Source organism: Rattus norvegicus, chromosome 5, assembly GCF_021556685.1.
Source record: "Rattus norvegicus strain SHRSP/BbbUtx chromosome 5, alternate assembly SHRSP_T2T, whole genome shotgun sequence".
Lineage (NCBI taxonomy): Eukaryota > Metazoa > Chordata > Mammalia > Rodentia > Muridae > Rattus > Rattus norvegicus.
Window position 1 is genome coordinate 125,508,190 of NC_141538.1, and position 26,107 is coordinate 125,534,296.

Here is a 26,107-nt window from a genome sequence, read left to right on the forward strand (position 1 = left end):
ACCATCAGCAGTTTCAAAGCAGTTTTGATTTGGGGATGGGGTAGGGGGAAATAGGGTTTCTTTGTACAACCCTGGCTAATCTTGAACTACTTCGAACTCTCAGAGATCCTACTGCTTCTGCCTCCCAAGCGCTAGGATTAAAACTGTCCCCCACCACATCCCAGCTGCAAGAACACTCTGTAAAAAGCAAAATCATATTTTAAAAAAATTGAAAATGATAGATATAAACCATTCTCCATGAAGCATGCAGATAGGATACATGTCAGAACTCCACCCATCTGGGTCCTACGCCCCACCTCACAGATTAAGAGCGGAGCTCAGGGAGGAACGGCAGATTACTTGTTCACAAACTTTTGGAGTTAGAATTGGGGGCTGGAGAGATGGCTCAGCAGTTAAGGGCACTGACTGCTCTTCCAGGGGTCCTGAGTTCTATTCCCAGCAACCACACGGTGGCTCACAACCATCTGTAATGGGATCTGATGCCCTCTCCTGGTGTGTCTGAGGACAGCTACAGTGGACTCACATACATAAATCATTAAAAAAAAATTAGCACAGCCACATCATGGAATGTTGTGTTTCACTGATTTGGAAATGGAGCCGAGGATGAGCAGGTGGGTTGATGTGCTTGAGCTATGGCTCTCCTACACTCACATCTCATCTCCCTCAACATGCAGCAGGCATGAAAAGGTCTTCAGCCACCTCAAGCCCTGTGGAAAATAAAAGCCTTCAGAGCAAGCTATCTCCACTGACAAGTTGCTTCTGCCATCCCACCCTATACCACCTCCATCAGACTTACTTCAAAGTGGTACTTAAGGAAGTTGTAGGGCTTCCGGAAGTATTTCTCATCCTCCCCATAGTAGAGGCGCTCACAGGTGGGGTCGTACTGCAGCCTTCTCCAGTCTCCATTGTACACAGTTTCACACTGGCCTCCATAATACTTAGCATCATACACACTCTGGCCTTCTTCTTGAGTCAGGATATTGTACCTAAGTTAAAAAAGCAGTCTCTTGGAAAAAAATCTTTGCAAAGGCAAAGAAAATGCAACATGCCATCCTGTAGATCCATTGGTTTCCAACCTACCTAATGCTGCAACCCTTTAATAGAGTTCCTCATGTTGTGGTGACCCCCAACCATGAAATTATTCCTTTGCTACTTCATAACTGTATTTTTGATAGTAGCAAAACTCATCATAAAAATATCTGAGTTGCAAGGGTCATGACCTACAGGTTGAGAACCACACTGCTCTAGAATATACTGTAGCTAGTAGGTTGAGAGGTAGTTGTTACCAAGTGTGTTTGGTGGAGCCCTGGGGTTCTTCAAGTAGGCAGGACTGAAAGACTAGATGGACTGGGCCAGGGCTCCCAGGTAGTCATGAGCTTGAACATCTGGGCCAGTGTGCTTAGGAGGCAGTTCTGATTAACTGTTAAGTTAGGGGAAATGTTCATGGATTATTAAGAATCCACACACAGAAGCCGGTTAAATTAGTGCCACAGACTGCTGTGTAAGCACAGGCAAATCATCTCACCTCTCTGCCCCACTTTAGTCATTTGTTAAACACAGTAACAGTACTTCCCTCCTAGAACTAGCTGTACGGAATCCATGTAAAAGTATTATAGACAGGCTTAGCATATATTAGACTGAATAGAGACTGTCATGATTTGAGTGAGAATTGGCTCATATGCATGAGTGCTTGGTTCCCAGTTTGTTGAACTGTTTGAGGAAATATCAGGAGGCGGGGCTTTGTTGGAGGAGCTGTGGCACTGGGGATGGGATTTGAGGTTTCCAAAGCTCACACCATTCCAATCTAGTTCTCTCTCCTTGTGGATCAAGTGTAAGTTCACAGCCATCACTTCAGCACCATGCCTGCCTGCCTGTTGCTACACTTACTGCCTTGAGTGGTCATGGCTCTAACCCTCTGGAAGCATGAGCCCCAAATGAAACACTTTGTTTTATAACTGCCTCTGCCATGCTATTTTAATCGGAGCCATAGAAAATTAACTCTGATAGATACCTTCTGCTGCTAATTTTAGTATTATTTCAGGAAAAGGTTCTGCTACTAAAAAGTGAATTTGAATAGCCATATGTGCGTAAGGCTCTAATCCTCAGAAAATTCACTGTCTTTGAGGCAGCCTGGCATGACAAATGTGCACAGTGTGACTATCAGGGAGATCCCCGGGTAATTTCCAGCTCTGACACTTACTCTAACTAACTGTAACTTTGTCACCAGAATGTAGACATCAGGAATGATTAAGAGTTCTAAGACTGAACGTAAAAGCCTCTTGTGTAATAAAATAATAAAAGTATTGCTTCTTTCTGCCTCCCAAGTTCTTAAGAAGCCTTTGAGACTCAACTCAAAGGTTGTCTTTTGAGTTGCTCTAGAAAGGTAGAGCTTCCCCCAGGCCCTGTGTTCCTGGCAGTTGATACTTACCTTCAGCATAACACTCATACGCCTGCTCATGCACTGTGTGACAGGCACAAAGGCCAAAGAGGAACAAAAGAGTAACTGTGGCTACAGTCTACCTTGAGGAATAAGCAGATAATTACATAGTGCCTGACATACCTTATCAATTCAGTGTATGTGAATGTTCATCTCCATTTCCTTTCTACGTCTCTTTCTTATTAATAAAAATGATGTAATAATATCTATGATAAATTAAATGTATATTAAACAACATTTAACACACATTAGTGTGACAACTTGGCAAATGCAGAAATTGAAGCAAAAGGAGAGTGAGAGAGAGAGAGAGAGAGAGAGAGAGAGAGAGAGAGAGAGAGAGTAATTTGCCTATCTATAGTCACAATGGATTTCTCCCCCAAGTTGTTTTTGACACTAAACTCTAGGTTCTGTGCCTTTATCTCCGTCCTGCAGTTTTGATCTGCCTGCCCACTGAGCATGTTTCTGTCTGTAGTTTAAAAGTGCAGCCTCTGATACATACCAAAGAAAAACTCAGAGCAACCGTGGGCCTTAAAATTGTATGTAAACATTAAGCCTACTCCATGTGGAAAAGCTCCAGTGGAAATAAGAAAGTATAGTAAGAATTCTACCCTGTTAGAAATCTATGCATGCACGCAAAGAACACACAGACAAGGGTATTTATCCATTGCAGCACTGTTTGTAAGAGGGAAAGCGGCAGTTATGTTTTGAATGGGAAATGTTCTCCACACTCGAGTTTGAATGCTTAGTCCTTAGTTAAAGGAATCTTTTTGAGAGGTTTTGAAACTTTGTATGTGGGGGCATGGCTGGGGAAGTGAGTTGTGGGATGCAGACTTGGAGGTATTCGGTCCCTCTTCTTGTTTCCTAATCCATCAAGAGTTGAGCAGCAGCCTCATAGTGTTACCAACACATCTGTAAGACACTCCCGTTGCCATGACTCCACCCCGCCATGATGGTGTACCTTGAACCGTGAGCCAAAATTAGTGGCTCCTCCTCCAAGATGCTTCTTGAAAATAATTTCGTTGCAGCTATGAGAAAAGGTAGCTAACACACTGGGAAAAGATCTGGCCATCTTTCAGTGAAAGAAAGTTAAATTAAATATTCTATGATTATGTTACAAAAGCCAGCAAATATATTTTTAGAAAGGTAGTAAACACATTGGGCTTTGCAGGATATGGGCCTTTGCTGCCATTTTAAGGTGAAAGCTGTGTTCTAATAAAACTTAATTTATAAAGACAACAGGATTTTTTCCCTTCACACTATTGCTAACCCTTGTTGCGGTGCTCCATTTATTTTTAAAAATGAGATGCATAATATGTGCTTGAAGAGGAAACCTTCAAATGTCATGTAGTGTTAAAAGTGTTTAGTAAAGTTGGGGATTTAGCTCAGTGGTAGAGCGCTTGCCTAGGAAGTGCAAGGCCCTGGGTTCGGTCCCCAGCTCCGGAAAAAAAAAAGAACCAAAAAAAAAAGTGTTTAGTAAAAATCCATTATTTTTCTTGTTTTTGAAAAAGACAGAACATAAAGTAGGATGGGTAGGAAGTTGGGAAATCTTGGAGGAGATGGCAGAGGATATAGAGACATGAACAAAATATGTCATATGAAAAATATTTAATTAAAAATAAACAGGTTTTAACAGTATGCATGTCACAATCAAATTTACATGACTACTATCTACCTCTATGAGGCACAATCATAGAGGTTTGTTTCCTAGAGAGTATACAGTGTTAATTCATTTTTAAAGGTAATCTGGAAATGCCTGCACTGTATCTTACCAAGGTCAGCTCTAGGGAGGGAAGGAACAAGGACCCACTGGGTGTGAAGACAGTTTTTGCCTCAAATGTACATACAAACACACATACATACATACATACATACATACATACATACATACATACACACACACATACATATATATTGCATATTTAACAATAAATAAAAAAATTAAACTAGGAAATTCTTAAATTAGAATATCAAAAATCCCTAGGAAATTGAAAAGTACAAAATTATGTCAAAATGTCAACTGTTTATTGAAGATAGAGCTATTTCACTGGCCTTTGTCTTCAGTGTGAGGGAAGCACACTATTCAGGAATTCTATCAGAACTGCTTCTGACCAGTCACAAGAGAGCAGCATTGCAGTCTAAAATGTTTTTTGTCTATTGGAGGAGATTATGTTTTACTTCAGCATTCCCTGCTTCTACTCTGTTCACCACAGTCACTTTCTAAATCAACAGGAATCCTTTTTGATTGTGTTGAGGCCTAAATTTATCTTTAAATGCTCATAGGCTGGTATTCTAAGTCTCAGAATCACAACCTGTGACTTCAACTGAAGACAGATCCCTTAAAGAAGTAATTCAGTTGAGGACACTCAGTCTCAGTCAGTCCCTGATGGTTGCTGTGGTAGTCTATATGAAAATGGCCCCAATAGACTCATAGGAAGTGGCGTTATTATAGGTGTCGTCTTGTTGGAGTAGGTGTGGCCTTGTTGGAGGAAGTGTGTCACTGTGAGTGGGCTTTGAGGTTTCAGAAGCTCAAGCCACTGTCTCTCTCTCTGCTGCCTGCAGATCTCAGCTATCTCTCCAGCACTGTGTCTGCTTCCAAGCTACCCTTCTTCCTGTTAGGATGATAATGAACTAAACCTCTGAAACTATAAGCCAGCCCAATTAAATCTTTTCCTTTCTAAGAATTGCTCTGGTCATCCTAACAATGACAGTTGTATGTTGGGATAGCAATAGAGGACTTCTGTGAACTATAGAAGGGACTATGGTTGTCCAGGCCTAGCCAAAAGCAGGTAAGAGACACTACCTAGATTTCCCAGAAATCATGCCCTGCCAACCTATTAATGATATATTTGAGGTGCTTTAAAAATATCAGATTGGTACCTTAAATATCAGAAATCATTTTTCTTTTAGTTCTAGAGACAAAATCAAGGAGGTTTTTTGTTTGTTTGGTTGGTTGGTTGGTTGCTTTGTTTTGTTTATTTGAGGTTGGTTTCCAGTAAGAGTTTTTGGACATGCAGACAGATGCTCTTTTCGTGTCCTCATGTAGACGTTTGTCTGTACAGTTGTGAAAATGGAATGCAGTGTCCCTTTTTCCATTTCTGTGGATGCGAGTCTTTATGGATAACTCAACCTGAATGACTCGTTCAAATCCCTGTCTGTGAATGTAATCAGTTTAGGTGCTTAGGGTTCTGACATAATTGGAGAGGACCACAGTTCAGTCCACAGCACTAGACAAGAAGTTAACCACATAGGGAATACAAAGTGTGAGGCATTTGAGCAATGGAGCCTGGATGTAAAGTATACAGTGAAGACAAATTAGAACGGAGGCTAATTTCCATTCAACAGAAGACCTGTGCTCCGAGAAGTGAATCAAGCAATAAGGTGGAGGGTCAAGGTTCTGTCACACCCAAAAGACCATTTTCTTTACTGTTAGCTTGTGTAGAGTGCATCATGAGCAAGGCTGTTGGAAAAGCCAGATGCATCTGGGGAAAGCTGCCCTTGGGGACACCTTGGATGACTTCATAGAAGACAATAGCCTTGAAAATGAAAGAAATTGGACTGTGAGGGGGAGGGACAGAAGACAGGGAAGGAGGAACCTCAGCTATCAAAAGACAGTGTGAGTGATGTCACATTACCTGGACGATGTAAACACCCCCAGGAGACAAGAGTTACTTGCAGGAACCCTTCAGAGGGACTTTCCAGAACAGAAATAGTCTACTTCATGTCCATAATGAGAGAGGAATCATTTGCCACTCTTGAACAGCCACAAGATGGCCACTTACCCCAAGGCTGCCCTTTCTGATCCTGGGATTGGTTCATACTGACGGCAATCATCTTCAATGACCCTGGCATCATCACAGTTATCCTCATCAGAGCCATCAAGGCAGTCCTGATCTCCATTGCATACCAGGTGGCGTTTCAGGCAGCGACCTGCGTGATACAAGGCTAAGGGGCCTTCCTAGACCGTATTCCTCAACACCTTTTGTTAGTCATGGTCAGGCCTACTTTTGTCCTCCTACATGTCCTGTTCTCTCTGCTTACACTGCTTCTTCCATCCTCCCTAGCTTTCTAGATGGGTGCTCAGGCCCACCATCCATCTCTCCTTCTCAAATCCAGCCTCCACATTAAATCCACCAGTCATCTGAAATGTCAATCTGCCCACATCACTCTTTTGCTCTGTATCTGCCAAGGGTTCCTGTTCTTCCAAATGTCACAATCTGAATCCTGTAGCTCTCCTTGTTCCAGGTTATCTTGGGGGCTCATCACCCAACCTGTCTGTTTCTGAAGCCTCATGTTACAAAGATTCTGGGAGGATTATAAGTCCCTGAATTCTCATTTTTGCACATGAATTTTCCAAATCTCAACTTAAATGCCATTTTAAGGACTATCCTGGGTCCCCAAAGCATATTTGGGTAATCCCTGCTAGAGAACTACACACAACCCAATGGATATCCCATGATACTAAGATTGACCTCTTGCAGGTCTCTCTTCCAGACCGATTTGGACTACCTCAAGGTCATGTACAATGTTTTCAATTTGCATGTTAGCAGCAGATGGTCCACTGCCTGGAGCATAATATGTACCTAGTAACTGTTTGTTTGATAAACGTAATCTATTAATTGCTATGAGTTGCACTTTTCCTAAATTAACTGAATATATATATATATATATATATATATATATATATATATATATCAAAACTATAAGGGCTAGCTCAGCAGTTAAGAACGTATGTGTTGCTACCCAAAGACTATACATGGACTGACCCTGGGCTCCAACCTCATAGGTAGCAATGAATAGCCTAGTAAGAGCACCAGTGGAAGGGGAAGCCCTTGGTCCTGCCAAGACTGAACCCCCAGTGAATGGGATTATTGGGGGGAGGGTGGTAATGGGGAGAGGATGGGGAGGGGAAGTCCATATAGAAGGGGAGGGGGAGGGGTTAGGGGGATGTTGGCCTGGAAACCGGGAAGGGGAATAATAATTGAAATGTAAATAAGAAATATTCAGGGTAATAAAGATTAAAAAAAGAAAGAAAAAAAAAGAATGTGTGTGTTGCTCTTGCATAGGACCTAAATTCAGTTCTGAGCTCCCATATTGGGTGGTGGCCTATATCAGAGAGACCGTAACTCCAACTCCAGGGGATCTGATGCCCTTTTCTGGCCTATATGGGTACCTGCACTAACACATACACGTACCGCCCTCCTATACACACATACACATAACTTTAAAAAACAATTCCTTTTAAATTACATGGGTTGCTAGCTTGACTCAAAATGCAAATTGCTGGGCTCTTTCCTGAACCTCCAGCAGTTAGGAGTCGACATTGTAACCAACCCCCAAGTACTTACTTTGCATCGAGTTCTTGACTAGCACAGCTGTTGTTGTATTGGCATGCTACTCACCTGTCTCTCTACACTGGAAATCCTGTCCACACTGTGCTTGCCTTAGACAAGGTGTGGGGCTGTCACAGTTGGCCTTATCCCATATATCACCACTGCAGATGGTTCCTCCAAACTTGCTTGGCTGCAAGAGGCTCCGGTATCGGTACTAAAATCAGATTGTGAACCAGACAGAGTCTTGTCAATCAATCAAGCCAGAGCAGTGTAGGCAGGTCTCAGCTCAACATAAGGAATAACTGTTTGATGATTGAAAGCTGCCTTCAGGGCTGTCTTACAAGGGGACACATGAGCATGCACCGTGGTGTTCAGACAAAGGTGGCACAGTCATCAGCTGGAATTCTGAATAGGGATGCAAATGAATGAAAGGCTGGGACAAGCACATTCTAAAGGTCCTCGCATGGCTTCCCGTATTCAACTAGGAGTCGCGAGTGTTTCTCATTCCATGTCCATGGCTTCCCTCCTCTGGATAGTCTTCCATGACTTGATCGTGTACTCTTTAGCTCCTTCTTCCTTAGCACTTGTCAAATAAGATGATGACTTAGCACCTGCCTGTTTGCCTACCTTGCCTACCATCTCTGTGAGGAATTCACAGACTGAGATGAAGCAGGGATATGAAATGAAGGAGGGACAGCCTTAGGTGGCTTACATGTTCAGAGGCCATTGCTGTTTTGCCTTTGCAGAGATTTTTCTGGCATGGCATCTCCTCTTTACTTGGCATACATCTATATGATCCAGATAGGGATAGTCTTCTTCCTCCCCCTTCCTCACAGAGGAAGATGGATAGAGCTGCCCGTTTGCAATAACTGCTTCAGGGACTGTTCTTGACAACCCGAGCCAATAATAGTTATCTCTATTGATTCTGCTTTGGGGAAAGTGACATTTCTAAAAATTATGGGATCAAGTAACTACATACCTACTATGTAGGGAATTATGGACATTAAAAGGGAGATATTGTTTCAATCCCTGACTCCAGCCTTGACTACAGATGAGTAGGTACTTGTTGATAGAAGGTCAGGAAGGATTTAAATACATACCGACTTGGGGGTCTAGAGTTTCTCGATTAAGTCTTTGTGGAAAATGTACAGAAGTCAGATACTGATGTAGAAGCAGAAGGCCAAACACTGAGACATTGAGAGAAATGTGAGGTCTCATTGCTTCCTTCTAGAAGTTTAGAGTCCGGTTGAGATAAAATAGATAATTGTACAAATAACAGTGCATGGAAAGCATCCAAGGACTGATTGGGAGTGAAATGCTAAGTCCTGTATCATCTTGACCTTGGTTCAGCAAAAGTCCTTCCTCCAAGAATGTTAGTAAGTCAGAAAGCAGAGATTTGAGCATCTGTGACTTGTTTCTTGAATCTATGAGTTTCCCCAGATATATGTCTCAGCTCTGCCTTTCTCAGTGTTCAACCTCCTGACAGTGGACAATGGCACCATCCTCTACCTGTCTGTGAGAGACAAACTAGACAATGTGTTTATGCACAGCATTGCTGTAGTAATGCAGCCATTACTGCAGTGCCTGGGACATGGAAAGCACTTGATAAATGGTGACTATTAATGCCATCACCATCCTTCCTGTAGTGCCTGCACTTGGAACAATGGCATACACTTTCAGGTTCATTTCTGTCTGTCCCCTGTTTACTAAGTTGCCATCAGATAATGGAGGCTGTGGGTTGTAGGAAGGTGAGTGTCAGGACTCCCTGAGGGACTTCTCTGTGCTGTTGCCTGTGGCTGTGTCATGAAGGCATAACCTCCTGTTCTATGTAGTAGATGATGTTTCTTTCCAGAAATTCACATCTTTGTTTGGATGACTTTAGAGAGGGTGAGGCATATTAATAAATGAAACAAAGATAGTCTTTTAGTTAAATAATTAACAGGCTCTAATTTCTTAAGGATTACTGCATAGACACATATATCTTTCTAAGCATTTAAGGAAGTAATTCAATTTTTATATAAACTGTAAGAGGGTCCCCTGTGCAATCTGCTACCTAAACAAAAACAAATGAGAACAGCTAAGGCTTAGTAGATTAACAACCACTGAAGGTTATAACTCGAAATCTGTAAAAGATTTTAATTTCTCCTTAGTTTTAAAACATTTTGCTGAAAATATTAAAGGTTTTGTGATTGATTTGGGTATTAGCAGTAGCCCGAAATGTTAGCATACTCTTTAACAAAGAAGGATGTGCAGGGAGATCATAGGCAGACACGGGGAGAGGATAAGAGGAGGAAGCAAAGTGCCTAGAGAGGCAGAGGGGGAGATGCAGCCACAGAGCAAGGACTATTAGCCACCGAGGCAAAGCACGCATTCTCCCTCAGAGTCTCCAAAAGGAGGCTGACACTGCTTACACCTCTGTTGCTTTCCTCTGGCCTCCAGGACCCAGAGGACAAATGTCTGTTGTGCAAAACTTCCAAGTTTGTAGAAGTGTATTATTGTTGTATCAAGAGACATCTTCAGACTCAATGCAATCCCCATCAAAATACCAATCCAATTCTTCAGAGAGTTAGACAGAACAATTTGCAAATTCATCTGGAATAACAAAAAACCCAGGATAGCTAAAACTATCCTCAACAATAAAAGAACTTCTGGGGAATCACCATCCCTGAACTCAAGAAGTATTATAGAGCAATAGTGATAAAATCTGTATGGTATTGGTACAGAGGCAGACAGATGCACTAGTGGAATAGAATTGAAGACCCAGAAATGAACCCACACACCTATGGTCACTTGATTTTTGGCAAAGGAGCCAAAACCATCCAATGGAAAAATGATAGCATTTTCAGCAAATGGTGCTGGTTCAACTGGAGGTCAGCATGTAGAAGAATGCAGATCGATCCATGCTTATCACCCTGTACAAAGCTTAAGTCCAAGTGGATCAAGGACCTCCACATCAAACCAGATACACTCAAAGTAATAGAAGAAAAACTGGGGAAGCATCTCGAACACATGGGCACTGGAGAAAATTTCCTGAACAAAACACCAATGGCCTATGCTCCAAGATCAAGAATCGACAAATGTGATTTCATAAAACTGCAAAGCTTTTGTAAGGCAAAGGACACTGTGGTTAGGACAAAACGACAACCAACAGATTGGGAAAAGATCTTTACCAATCCTACAACAGATAGAGGGCTTATATCCAAAATATACAAAGAACCCAAGAAGTTAGACTTCAGGGAGACAAACAACCCTATTAAAAATTGGGGTTCAGAGCTAAACAAAGAATTCACAGCTGAGGAATGCCGAATGGCTGAGAAACACCTAAAGAAATGTTCAACACCTTTAGTCATAAGGGAAATGCAAATCAAAACAACCCTGAGATTTCACCTCACACCAGTCAGAATGGCTAAGTTCAAAAACTCAGGTGACAGCAAATGCTGGCGAGGATGTAGAGAAAGAGGAACACTCCTCCATTGCTGGTGGGACTGCAAACTGGTACAACCATTCTGGAAATCAGTCTGGAGGTTCCTCAGAAAATTGGACATTGAACTACCTGAGGACCCAGCTATACCTCTCTTGGGCATATATCCAAAAGATGCCCCAACATATAACAAAGACACATGCTCCACTATATTCATAGCAGCCTTATTTATAATAGCCAGAAGCTGGAAAGAACCCAGATGCCCTTCAACAGAGGAATGGATACAGAAAATGTGGTACATCTACACAATGGAATATTATTCAGCTATCAAAAACAATGACTTTATGAAATTCATAGGCAAATGAAGGGAACTGGAAAATATCATCCTGAGTGAGGTAACCCAATCACAGAAAAACACACATGGTATGCACTCACTGATAAGTGGCTATTAGCCCAAATGCTTGAATTACCCTAGAAGCACAGAACACATGAAACTCAAGAAGAATGACCAAATGCGAATCCTTCACTCCTTCTTTAAAAGGGGAACAAGAAAACCCTTGGCAGGGAATAGGGAGGCAAAGTTTAGAACAAAGGCAGAAGGAACACCCATTCAGAGCCTGCCCCACATGTGGCCCATACATATACAGCCACCCAATTAGATAAGATGGATGAAGCAAAGAAGTGCAGGCTGACAGGAACCGGATGTAGATCTCTCCTGAGAGACACACCCAGAATACAACAAATACATAGGCGAATGCCAGCAGGAATCCACTGAACTGAGATCGGGACCCCCGTTGAAGGAATCAGAAAGGTCTGGAAGAGCTTGAAGGGGCTCGAGACCTCATATGAACAACAATGCCAACCCACCAGAGCTTTCAGGGACTAAGCCACTACCCAAAGACCATACATGGATTGTCTCCGAGCTCCAACCTCATCGGTAGCAATGAATAGCCTAGTAAGAGCACCAGTGGAAGGGGAAGCCCTTGGTCCTGCCAAGACTGAACCCCCAGTGAACGTGGTTGTTGGGGGGAGGGTGGAAATGGGGAGAGGATGGGGAGGAGAAGCCTGTATAGAAGGGGAGGGGGAGGGGTTAGGGGGATGTTGGCCCGGAAACCGGGAAGGGGAATAATAATTGAAATGTAAATAAGAAATACTCAAGTTAATAAAGATTAAAAGAAAAGAGAGAGACATCTTGGCTCTTTATTACTAAGCCATCTAGCAGTTCTTTCAGATGACTCTCCTCAGAGGAAAAATGTTGCCAGGACCCAGAAAATTCCATGGGGCTTCAGAGTATCTGTATCGTAATGGCAATTTTCCCATGTCACAATGTGGACACTTTCACTAGCTGTGTCTCATGATGTCTTATGGACAAGAACAAGAGAGGCAGACACAAGCCTCACTGCCACCCAGGTACCTGAGACTTCCAAACACCTATATTCAGATGTAGTTTCTACCTGGAACTCTAGGTTTATAGCCCCCACTGCTTATTTCCCATCGATATGTAACACATGAATCAGATGCGTGATACCCTGAGATGTTCCCAGGTGGCTTACCTTTTCGTTCTGACATGGAAAACAATCTGTCCATTCTGACCAGTCACTCAACTGACAGGCAACCGCTCCTGGGGTCACAGCTCGGGTGACCCGCCTTGAAGGAAATATAAGACTCTGCATCAATTTTAAGATTCAAAACAAAAGCAAAAGAGAAACTTGTGCACACTTTCCTGCTGGTTAAAGTATGCTTTGTCAGAAATGAATAATGAATATGTATCATACTCGCATTAAAGGTTGCTATGGTCCTGGAGGGTTTAAATAAACTACCTAGGTAGGCAGTTCACAAGGATAGGCTAGCCCAGCATGACTGGAGCTGAACACACCCCTTTCTCAGCAAAGCAGTTGACCAACTGCTTTAGCAATACATCCTGGAACTAGAAATGAGCCAACTTGGTTTTAGTTGTAGACACAGTTGAGCAAACTGTATTCTCAGAATGAATTTTTAGGGGATTATGCATGTGCAAGGTTAAAATTATGGGATGCAAGACCCATGACTACACACAAGGTCCAAATCTTTACCTGTCAATCAACAGTTATGAGAGTAGAAACCACCAAACCCTGCCTCCAGCAAACTACCTTCTTAAACTTGTAAAAGGAAGCCATGGGAAGTAACGGGGGGCTCTTGAGCAATCATGCCCAGGCTACTGCTCCCATGCAGGGAATCCTGCCCCATGCTTAGGAATAAAATCCCTCACTGCATTGCTAGCTTGTGTGCACTTCTGTTCTTTGAACAAGATGCCAAGAGCCTGAGATACAGCCAGTCCACACAACAAGCACCATCGACACTATTCCTTTACATCTTTCTCAATGTCAGATAGCTCAAATGATTATCATTTTAGAGAATGAGTCTTCAGGATGACTGAAAAAAAACTGTATTTCATGAGCCAAAGAAGCAGAAACTTCAGTGGTTAGACACAGAGTGAGGCCAGGGTCCGGCTTCAAAGATTTAAGGTACTTACTAACATCTCTAAGCTGTTGTCTTATTGGTAAAACTACATTAAAAATAGCATTATCCAACATAGTTACTGAAACTACATAAAAATATTTATAAAATGCTCACCTAAAGTATTGTGCACTGCGGTATTACCTAGACCATTTCATTGTTTCTCTATAATCATCCTAGGAGGTAAATACCAGCTCTCTATTCTATTTCACTAGAGTCGGGATCTACAGTTCTATCTTAAATTGAACTTCTCAGCCTCCTAAACCATGAAAACACAAACATTTGGCCTTAAAGTCGAGGACGTGGCTGAGGATACGGTTTAGTGGTAGAGTGTTTGCCTCTCATGTTCAACCTCTAGCACTCAGAAAAAGCCGCCGGATCTGGGAACTTGGGAGAGATTCTTGTACCAACTAAAATGAGTAGCAGCTTTGATTTACAACTCACGTAATGGTTCATCCACCGATCAACCATCATGCTGGCACTGTGAGTTCTTTATGACCCTTCCCATTTCTCATAGAATCTGCTCATATCTACGCTGAACTCACTGCCCCTACTCCTGCCCCTGTCCCTGCCCCTGCCCCTGTCCCTGCCCCTGTCCCTGCCCATGCCCATGCCCATGCCCCTGCCATAGCTTGTAGCTCAATGATTCCCACTGGGGTCATCTTGACACCAAATCGTCTGCCCATTCAACAAGAAGCTCCCAATCATCACGTTGCTTTGCATGCAGACTTTATTCCATGGAGGTAACTCAGAACTCTCCCCACGGTATGTGTACCGCATGGTGCCTCCCCAGAGAAGCTGGTTGCAGTCCCTGTACTCAGTTCATAGCTACCTTTCAGTATCATCACAACTACCAGTTCTGGAAGGAGAAGTTTTCTGATGACCATGGAATTTTGTTGATTTTTTAAATATATCTTCTCAATGTTTAATTAGCATATTTGCAATATTGGTGAAATTCTTGTTTCTACAAGTCTAAACCCTTGGAATTCAGGTCCAGTCTCTATTGCTACCTTCAATCCTGGGTAGACCCATGGTTGATATTCTGAAAGTACTGGAGTGGGGATAAAGAAGAAAGAGAAGAAGTAAGATGAGGTAGGTAGAGGGATAGAGGGAGGAGGCAGAGAGGGAGGGAGGAGGGGGAAGGGCAGAGAGGGAAGGGAAAAAAATAAAGTCAATTTCTGGGTAATGGACAGTGACATTTTTAAGAGATTTGTTTGAACCTGATTCCTAGTTAGAACTAAATTAAATAATCTTGACATCTAGAAATGTGACAGCTCAAAGTTTGAGCTATGAACCCTTTTTTCCCTGATATACTCTCCTAAAATAAAAGAACATCTTGGAGAAACATGGAGAGAATTTACAGGCACAAAGATTTGGAAGTTGAAGGGGGCTTGCATTAGCCATGCACCTTGCTGTAGAACTGTCAAGATAATGTCACTGTAAGTCCCCAGCCTGAGCTGTGATGTCACAATAGATGGAAACAGTAAAGGCAGGCAGCCTTGAAAGCAGGAGCCCAGAGAGCAATGGCACACTGCTGCTGCTTCCTATGTTCATGACATGATGTCTAGACGGAGGCACACGGTAATGCTATCACAGAGGCCAGACACGGCAGGAACACCAGGACCGCCATTAAATCACCTCCAGCCAACATGAACAAGACTCGTTCATCATTTAATGAATTTTTAAGTGCAGTTCATCTTTGATGATTATACAAGTAATGCAGTCACATTAAAGAAAGTATAATGACAATTATAAAAATATTATTTCAAATCTTACCACTATTAATATTTTATTATATTTCTTTCCATTCTATTTTCATAATGTAGTTGAGGGCATACTGAATACCATGTTGTATATCTTGATTTTTTTGCACTTAATATGGAAGAGATATAAAGTATTTATGACTGTATATTGCTTTAATACCCTACAACAATAGATAGTTGAGCCCCATGTTTTTCTGAATTGCAGGTTAGTTACTGGTGGTATGTCCAGTAGAACAGAGTGGAGTCTTTAAAGCTTGGGACACACACTGCCAAATACCTTTCTCGGAGAGTTGCATCCATTTTTAAATGATGTAATGCTTATAATAAGTTGGGTGTGGTTCATGCCTCAAAGTTTTCCTATGGAGGAGAATGAGTCTCCAGCAATGTACCATTGAGATGATGGACTCTATGACATGGGACCTAATGGACAGTGTTAGGTCATGGAACACCACCCTTATGAAGCAATTACTGTTGGTCTGTCAGTGGCTGGTCCTGTGAAAGTGGGTTGTTACGCAAGGAATGGCCTAGCCATTCATTCTCCAGCATCTTGCCTTCCGCTTTAACATGTGTTCTCTTCCACAATATGTTTCTACCATGATGCCATCTGCCCTGTTGTGGCTGAGCCAGAGGCCATCACCAGAGCCAAGAAATGCCAGCAGTACACTCTCAAACATGCAGAACTGCAAGTGAAACCCTCTTCATTAAGTGCCCAGACACACATCTTTGGCTACAGCAGTACAAACTGAATCGGTGACAGTTAGGGAGGTTCCAAGAACTCTGTGGCCGATAAAATCTTGGTAAATAGTTTCAACGTATCTCCCAGCTAGCAAGAACCTACTCAACCAGTAGGCAACTTAATGTGGAGTCCCAGAACTCCAGAGCACGTGAGTGTAGTCAGGGTATGTTTGTAACTTGCCTGCTCTTATTAGCCAGTTACTCTGATGGACTTAGTTTCCCTCATCTATTGAAATGGTACAAGGCGGGGGCTGGAGAGATGGCTCAGTGGTTAAGAGCACTGGCTGCTCTTCCAGAGGTCCTGAGTTCAAATCCCAGCAACCACATGGTGGCTCACAACCATCTGTAGTGGGATCCAATGCCCTCTTCTGGTGTGTCTGAGGACAGTGACAGTGTACTTATATAAATAAAATAAATCTGAAATGGTACAAGGCAAAGAGCATTGCTGCCCATCTCTCCAAAGTTAATTCTCTAGTGTACCAGTTTTTAAACTATGTATTGGAGTGGGGTGAAGGGAAAAGAAATTATTCTAATTCTTTTGAATAAACTGCCTACCATGTGCCCTCCATGCACATTTAAAATGCCTGACCGTGTTTGGGGTTCTGTATCTTACTTTGCTCATTCTCTTGTTCCCCCCCCCCCGATTATTTTGAATTCTGACCATTTTCCCACACATCTGTTAAGATGATTGAACACAACTGAAGAAACACTGAGAGAAGTGTAGAGTCCATCATCCATACATCTGATCTCAGGTTCTGCCACTCCAACCGAAAAACAGAAAAAGCAACTCAGTGGACTTTTAAATGTGGACTGAGAGCATGCGTGGAACCCTGTGCAGCAGACTGGGACACATGCCAGTGTCTTCTATCCTCTCAACCCAGCCATTTATAAACCTCTCCATCCTCATCAGGTTTGCCCTATACACACAGGGCTATGGACCACTGAGATACTGTGAGTGTGTGTGTGTGTGTGTGTGTGTGTGTGTGTGTGTGTGTACATGCATATGTGTATGTGTGTATGTGTGTATGTGTGTATGTGTGTATGTGTGTATGTGTGTATGTGTATATGTATGTATGTATGTATACATGTACATAAGTGTGTGCCTGTGTGTCTGGGTATATGTGGGGGTGGGTGTGTGTCTGTGTGTATATGTATGTGCAAGTATATATAAGTGTGCTTGTATGTGGGTGTGTGTGGGTTCGTGTGTATCTGTGTGTGTATACATGTGTATGTGTGTACATGTGTATCTATGTGTATATGCACACATGTGTGTATGTATGTATGTACATGTATATGTACGTGTGTGCATGTGTGTGGGTGTGGGTGTGTGGTGAATATGGGTGTGTACACGCACAAGTCAGAGTTGATATTAGATGTCTTTCTGAATTGCTCTGCACCTAAGTTCAAGGTCTCTCACTGAAGCTGGCACTCATTGATAACCTAGACTGACTGGCTGCCCAGCAAGCCCTAGGGATCCACCGATTTCTCACTTCTGGCCCAGAGATTGCAGCCATATCTGCTGTGCTCTTTTTTCACCTGCAGTCCTGGGGATCCAAATTCAGATCCTCCCGCTGTGTGGCAGGCACTTCTCTGACTGAGCCATATCCACAGCTCTCACATACTTTTGATATCAGGTTGGTATGTTAAACAAAAGGTTTAAAAATTCAGTTGAATATACAACTGAAAAGTCAAATGCTTGACCCCAGAATGTAATCACCTCAGCAACTTAAAAAACAAACTAATTAACTAGCTACTTACTTATCATAGGCTAGTAGGTCAGAGAGCCAATATGATCATTATAAGGGGGCCTTCCTAATGCACAGCTTAGAGTCAAAGCTTAAAGTCAAACTCACTAATGACAAAATCTTGAGCTAATCCATTCAATTACATGGGAATTATATTGTGAGATGAAGATGTTTTAAATGTGGCTTTGAAACACCTCCATCACCAGTGTGCTCTTCGTTGCTAAGCCCGCTAGACAGTTTTCCAACTTCATCTAACTCTCTGTGTTAGCCTCTGGAAGCTTCCTTCTCCTGACCTTCTCAATGCAACCTCTAATTGTTCTCCCACTCAATGACCAGTCTTTTGGGTGTCTCTAAGAATGGGAATTCTTCAGAACAAAGCCTCGGCTTTCTTTTCTGCCCTTGCTTTTCTTATCCTTGGGGAGCTGAGTTTCACACCACCACCTTCAGATGCCATTCATGAGAGTGCTTTCTAAGTTTAGAGCTCTCCCCTAGACTGACCTGCCCCTCACCCCCTGTTACCAGGCTCCCCCACTTCACATCCCACTCCTCAACCCAATACATAGAACATAGTGGCTCTAAGATTTATCTCTTCATTTTGACTTTTAGTCAACTTCTTTCTCAATTTAACCCCGTAATGAGTGGAACCACCAACCTATCCAAGTTCTCAGACTAGATTCCTGGCAGGGGCCTTTAATTCCCTTCTTTCTCTCAGCCCATCTTTTGGAAATTTCTGTCAATTTTGCCATTAAAATATATCTCACATTTCCCCTCTTCCACCCACCTCAGTACCCACCACGTGAATGTAAGATCCCCATAATGTCACAGATCCTTTCATGGCTTCATTTGTTCTAACTTCTGTATAACAAACACAAGAGTTTTTTTAAATGGGAAACCATGCAATATTTCTCATTTATAAGATCTATTTTACTAGACACGAACTAATATCTAATGCCCTCACCATCTTGTCTATGGCTGTCTGCGACACAGCTTCTTCCCACCATTTTGACATTTATTCATGGCACAATTCTCTCCATTCTGGCCTACCTCCTTCAGTTCATGTTCATCACAAACTACTTCCCATGACAGGAACATGGCACCTGCTGATCTCTCCACATCACTCTCTTCACCCAGCTTCTCCCAACCTTCCCGTCTCAGTGTAGATCCTTCCTCTAAAAAGAATGTCACCCAACCAATTTATCTTTAGATTTCTTTCTCTCTACTAGTGCATTCTGTTGATTCTTTCATAGAATTCTTCACAATTTTAAAGGAAACTTTGTGTTTACATGTTTGCTGAGTCCAGGACTTGCTTTTCTATTGCTGTGATAAGACACCATGATCCACATAACTCATAGAAGAGTTTATTGGGCTCACCGTTTCAATGGGTGAGCTGTGACCATAATGGCAAAGGCCTGGAGCATAGCAGGAGGCAGGCAGGCATAGTGCCGAGGCAGTAGGTCAGTGCTTAACATCATGATCCACAGACATGGTGCAGGGAAAGCAAATGGGAATGGTGTGGGCTCAGTGACACAGTTCCTCTGACAGGGCCATGCCTTCTAATATTTCCTAAGCAGTCTACCAATGGGAGATCAAGTATTCAAATACATGAGCCTAGGAGAACCATTTTCATTCAAACCACCACAGCCTGTAAATTACAAGAGGATCAGAATATCATTTGGTTATTTTACTACCTAGCAACTACTATATCTAGGATATTTACTTACTAAATAAAGAACAAATGAATGATACAAACAAGTATCTGCAAGTCACGGAATTCTACACACACTTTTAGTTCCAAGCATGTACCAGGCTTTTCTGCATAATTCATGCCAGTCCTGTTGGATGCCTCGCTTAGAGTTAGTTACTCTGAATATCAATCCCTATATTACTGTGACTCACTTTTGAGTCCCAGCCACCCAATTGTGTATGCTAATTGGAAGACCATATTAATCCCAGTCATCTTGATGACTGCTGAGAACATTCACATGGCTCTGGCCCAGACACTTGGGCAAACACATTTTGATACCCATAACAGCAATAAAATAAAAAGAAGAAGCGTGATTGACACTTCCTTGGCATCTACGACATGAGGGGTCTATTAAAGAAGTGATGATTCCACTGGAAGCTTAGGGGAGGTTTGTGCTCCCTCTGGGTTGAGATCATTTACATTTCTCCCAGTCCTTCTGACAAGTTCTGGTTTTTACCAGTATAAATGGTAGGATGGAACTCTGAGTTATCTTAACTCCAAGTTCAACCTCTGACTTGCTTATCAAAGCAAGGGCTTATTTTTGAAGAGGTAATTTATTTTCTCGATGTGAGGGACTGGTGATCGTTCTGGAGATAATGTTGGTCCAGAGGCTAGAAGGCTGCCTGTGTTACCACACATCTCTATGGAATGAGCCAAATAGCTCTGTTCTTCCCTGATCTTCAATTCAAAGAATCATAAAGAAGCAAGTTTAGAAGAATGTAGTGACAATTAAATTCACCAAAGTTCATGAAATGCCTAGTGAGAAATCTTTTTGCCAAAAGCCTTCCCCCTCTCCCTGGCACTCAGTTTTTCTCTGTAATATGAGTTGATTAAACTAAATGTTAAGTCTTGGGTAATTCCACCAATTTCAGAACAAGAATTAAAAAATGTATTGACAGGGTTGGGGATTTAGCTCAGTGGTAGAGCGCTTGTCTAGCAAGCGCAAGGCCCTGGGTTCGGTCCTCAGCTCTGGAAAAAAAAATAACAAAAGAAAAATAAATAACAAAAGAAAAAGTGTATTGACAAAAATGCATTATGATAAATGTCAAAGAAAGTTTTATGGACGAAATAATATTAGAAGTGATACGCTATCATTTGAACATAGGCTGTGGTAAGTTTGTGTTACACCTTATACATGATAAATCTTACTGAGAAACAACAAAAAGAAAGTAGACTAGTTACTCTATCCATGTAAAATTATAAGCTGCTAAATTTAAAAGATGATCTCAGAAGCAAGATGTAGGACAAATAAGAAATAGGGAGATAATGAACTCAAAGCCACTCTCCACCAACAATTACATTCAATGTAAGTAGACTAATTATTGTGACTAAAAGACAGACTGGGATTGGAGTGGTAGCTCATTTAAAACAGTGCCTCTCTATATGCATAATACCCCAAGTTCAAGACAGAACTACCAAATAAAAATAAAATAGAGTGGTGATGATGATGATGATGATGATGATGACGATGGTGATGATGATGATGGTGATGATGATGATGATGATGACGACGACGACGACGACGATGACGATGGAAAGACAGAAATCGTAATTAGACTAAATAAATAAAGCAAAGTCATCTTTGTCTACATGATGATACATTTTAAAACCATGGTCATATAAATTAAAATAAATTATTAGATAGTCATTTGCATTGCAAACACAAGCCATAAGCAAACAGGAATGACTACATCACCATTAAACAAAATAAAGTACAAATTAAAAACAATCATCTAAGATAATGGAAGCATTTCTCGACGCTGAAAGGGATGCTTATCAACGAGAGAGTCCCGTGAGGTGGCCCGTCTTAACCGTCTGTGGTACTGGATCACTGAAGAGCTTGCTGAAGCTCACGCTCTGGGTATGTCTGTGAAAATCTTTCCAGGGAAACACAAGTGAGGAGAAAAGGCCAATCAAGAATGTGTGTGAAACCATCCTAGGGGCTGAGGGCCCTGGCAGAGTTAAAGGTATAAAACGAAGACGCAGACGAGAGCAGACATTCCCATCTCAGCATCCTTCTGCCATACAGTGAACCATTCTATTCCCCGTCATCAGACAGCCTTTGCTGTGATGTCCTGAAACGCATCCCCACCCAGGAGTGCAGGTGTGCGCGTGTGAATGCGTGTGTATGTGCATGTGTGGTGTGAACGAGTGTGAATGTGCATGTGTGGTGTATGTGTGCCCGAGTGTGCACTTCTGTTTACCGATAGCTTCAAAAGACACATGCTGATGGAATTGAAATGGAGATAAGCAAACCCCCAAGAACAGTTGAATACAGTCCCCCTCTCTTAGTGATAGAAGAAGGAGCTGAACATTTAAGCCACAGGCTGCCCAACTGGACTTGATTGATTTAGATGTGTACTGAACACCATGGAAGACCCACTAATGTTCTGTTCTTAGCCACAAAAGAAACCTCAATAAATTGAAAAAATTTCAAATTTTAAATAAGCTTTATGGTGTTGGGGATTTAGCTCAGTGGTAGAGCGCTTACCTAGCGAGCGCAAGGCCCTGAGTTTGGTCCCCAGCTCCGAAAAAAAGAAAAAAAAATAAGCTTTATAAATAACATACACCAAAAAAATTACTTGTATGAAACATGCACTAGAAAATCATTGATTTTGCCACTAATTATAACAGCCTTCCATGGCTTTAAGAGTTTATACTTATGCAGCCCTATTTCTATCAAGATATATAAGAAGCAAATGCTAATTGTAAGCTTACAAGGTAAATGTGCACCATTAAACACTTGCATGCACATGTGCGGGTACACCACACACACACACACACACACACACACACACACACACACACACACACACACTCATTTTCCATAGTAAGGCTCTTGTGGAATTTTATTTGGGGAAAAAAACAAGTGCTGTTGCTAAAAATGCAACAAAAAGTTGAAGCCTCCAGTTGATCTGGATAAATCTAGAAGACCTCTGCCAATTGGCACATTAAAAATTTCTTCTTTCTGATTGCTGTCAACCATCCAAACAAACGGAAAAACCAACAGTAACAATGGCCCCAGCACCATCCCCGGAAGCAGCTCTTGGTGGATGCTCACCAAGTGGGGGGCATTGTTCCATTGTTCTAGGAACTCACAGGCATCTAATTCCTGTTCTGATTTTCCTCCCATTTCACAAGTGAGTGAGATGAAGCCCTGAACAATTATGTAATTTGCTCAAGATCAAATAGCTATTAATAGTAAGTGCCAGCTCGGGGATTTGAACCTAGGAGGATGATTTTGTCCTGTAGCTTTCTATTTTGAAAACTAACGTCAGACGCGCTGGCAGTGAGCACAACGGCACCATGATTTCTCCCTCAGCACTTTGTAAAGCACTGAATTGGATCTCTTCTGCCTTAACATGAAATTTGCCCCTTCACTGAACTGTCTTGTTTCATAAGTTCATCAAACATCAAGACTGTTCGTTTTCAGAACGGATTACGATGATGAGCTTTTATAATTGAGAGTATCTCAGCTGAGATTTTCTTCACCACCGACCTCTTGCCTGGGCCTTCTAATTACTATCAGCGAGGAATTTTATGATGTTTAAAAACTGTATTTGTTTTAAATACAAGCTGCAGATTATCTGCTTGTAAAACATGTTTCCCCTTCTGAACTGTTACTTAAAGGGAATCTCTTACTGCAGCATTTAATCAAGTGGTTTTCAACTTTCCTAACACTGTACCCCTTTAATACAATTTCTTATGTTGTGGTGACCCCCACTGAAAAAAATTATTTTTGTTTCTCCTTCATAACTGTAATTTTGCTACAGTTATAAATCATACTGTTAATCTCTGACATGCAGGATATCTAATATGTATCCCCTGTGAAAGGGTCACTTAACCCCTGCAAAGAGGTCAGGACTCACAGGTTAAGAACCACTGATTTAAGCAATAATGATTCAAAATTAAATCAACTAATAAGAATTTGAATAAAATAACTCTATTTTAAACCTCCAATGTTTCAAAGGCAGAGAGTGCTTAAAAGCTGTCCCAAAGGTTGGATTAAGGTTCTGCTTAAGTACAATAAAATATTCAATAGTGAGATATAAATATATGAACCCAGGTTGGAAATCTCAGAAAAATAGAATAGGCAAAATGCAAGACACAGGAAAAGGTTACCTCTGATGTCTCCACAAAGCAAAGGTTTAGAATGACACGGCCACGTCTCTCTACAGTGTCTTGCTTTCACCCACAAAAATGTTTGCATATATTATCTAAATAAATCCCCCCAAACAGTGTAAGGTGGGGTTTTTTTTACCATTTTCTCTTATATGTAACAGAGTAGAGGCTAACTATTTCACATTGCTTGAGAAAAATGCTACTTATCAAATGCCTGCTATATGCAAAGGAAATTTTAAATCCAGGGTTTTATTACATCCGCATGAACTGTTGTAGAAGAAGAATTATGAGTCTCCGTCCACAGACAGTAAAACTGAGAATCAGGGAGATTAAAGAAAGTAGTCTGGATTACCCACTGCTAAATGGTAATTCGTAGCTGCCTGATCAGATTATTATTAAGTGGCTTTTCCTCTGTTCCACTCCTCCACTGGATTAGTAACAATATGAAAAGAGGTTATCTTCTATACCAGCACAGCCCACTGCCAACTTCACCTTGCCTTAGATTCCCCAGCAGAGGACCCCAGTTTTGTGAGGACCCAAAGCCCACTTACTGGTTCACCTTCTCTTGTGCAGTTACCCCGGAGTGCCATGCCATCAGAGACAAACCAAAGAAAGCAACTGTAAACATCTCATCCAGAAGTCACCACTTAGCATCTATGGAAAAGAAGAGAATGGGCTACTTTAGAAGCCATAGGTATCTCCAGGCTGGAAATCAAAATGTCTACCGGATGTTTAAAATGGTCAGAAGTCCCTCAGGTCCCATTCAATGTGATTAACCAGTAACCAAGGTATTGATTAGGCAAACACCTTCAAAATGTCCCCAAGCCCTTTAGCCTTTTTGAAAAATATCCACGTGGCTAAGGAAAGGTGATGTTTAACTAAAATCAGTTCTGTGAAGAGTTTTGTTTCCAGAGAGACACAGGTGCTATTGCGGGAATCCCAGTGTTTTCTAGTGGCTCTTGGAGCTTCTAAAGTCAGATGAGTCTGCTGTTGAAGACAGCCCAAAGCATAAAAAGGCTCATTTGGTGCAGAAGCTCAGATACAAGCATTAGGGAAGGTACAGAAATGCTAACAGTTACATAGAAGTTACACCAAACATCTGGAGCCTGATAACGCATGTGATTCACTGGACTTTCTACTTTCAAAACAAACACAGAATATGATTAAGATCCAGCCTATTTATGTCTCAAGGGGACCAGATGTCTTAAATATACATCTTCAGAGACTCTCTCCGGAATTATAATGCCAATCAAAGCCAACACATCTGCACTGAAGATGCCATACCTGGATATAATCCCCCACTCTTCCAGACATAAAGTAAATCAAGTAAATAGAGATGGACAGAAAATAGATGAGCAGATAGCCAAATTCATTAAATACTACTATGTGATAGGTACTTCATATGTCTCCTTGTAGTTAATCTTCATTCAAGAAGTCTGCCATGTGAAAATTACTACGTCCGTATTGCCATGGATGAAGTGAGAGCTCAGATCACTGAACCATCTCTCAAGGATGTACAGCTGCCTTGCTATGCTTGGAGAGGTGTAGCCTTGCTTTAGTGGGATTAGCCAGTTGTTTCATTACTGATCTCAATGCGGAAGCACACTGACTAGCTTGAATGCCTAAGAAACACACTTCTGATTTGTATGTGGAAATTTCAGAAAAGCATCAAGGAGCAGCTCTTTTCCTGTCCTCAGAGATGTAGACAAAACTTGGCAGATGTGAGTGCCAGTTTTGAATGCTGGAAGGATCCTAAGACTGTTTCTCTGTTCCCCACATCTCTCTGTTTTTGATTCCTAGGTCTTACTTAGCCTCCGTGTTTCCCCATGTATACATCATTTGAAAACTTTCTTTTCTTCTTTTTCCAGAAAAAGAAACCAAGTTTGTCTTTTCTGTGCTCTGACTGCAGATGTAGAGATGGGGGTGTTACATCTAGACACACTTGAATTGCTCAGGGTAGTGTATCTGGACTTCACCTTTCTCCTAATTCCTGACATGACAAATTTCCTATCTCAGACCCCTGGAACTGGAACTGAGGGTTCCCTAACCATTTCCATAGATTTCTTTATGAGGAACAGACCTCCCCCAACACTGTCTTCTCAAGTAGGAGTGACATTATCCTACTATTGGCCACTTGGTAATGCCCAAGGATGCTTGTGATTGACCCATGGGATAGTGATGTGCTACTGGCGTCCAGTGGACAGAGGCAAGACATCCCACAATGCACACAGGTCCCCACTACAGAGAACCAGAACTACCTCAAGTGTCAATAATGCCTATGTGAAGTACTACAAGGGTCTGACCTGCCCTCTTC

The 26,107-nt window shown here is 41.9% G+C and overlaps 1 protein-coding gene across 1 annotated transcript in view; it reads right to left on the reverse strand.

The window, feature by feature from the left end:
- Positions 1-24,460, reverse strand: part of C8a (complement C8 alpha chain) — a 54,547-nt gene extending 30,087 nt beyond the window's left edge. The window contains 5 exon segments of the mRNA NM_001106670.1: positions 797-986; positions 6,217-6,364; positions 7,837-7,981; positions 12,742-12,835; positions 24,345-24,460. Coding sequence (NP_001100140.1) covers positions 797-986; positions 6,217-6,364; positions 7,837-7,981; positions 12,742-12,835; positions 24,345-24,421 — 654 coding nt within the window. The 5' untranslated portion in view covers positions 24,422-24,460.
- Positions 24,461-26,107: the final 1,647 nt, after the last annotated feature.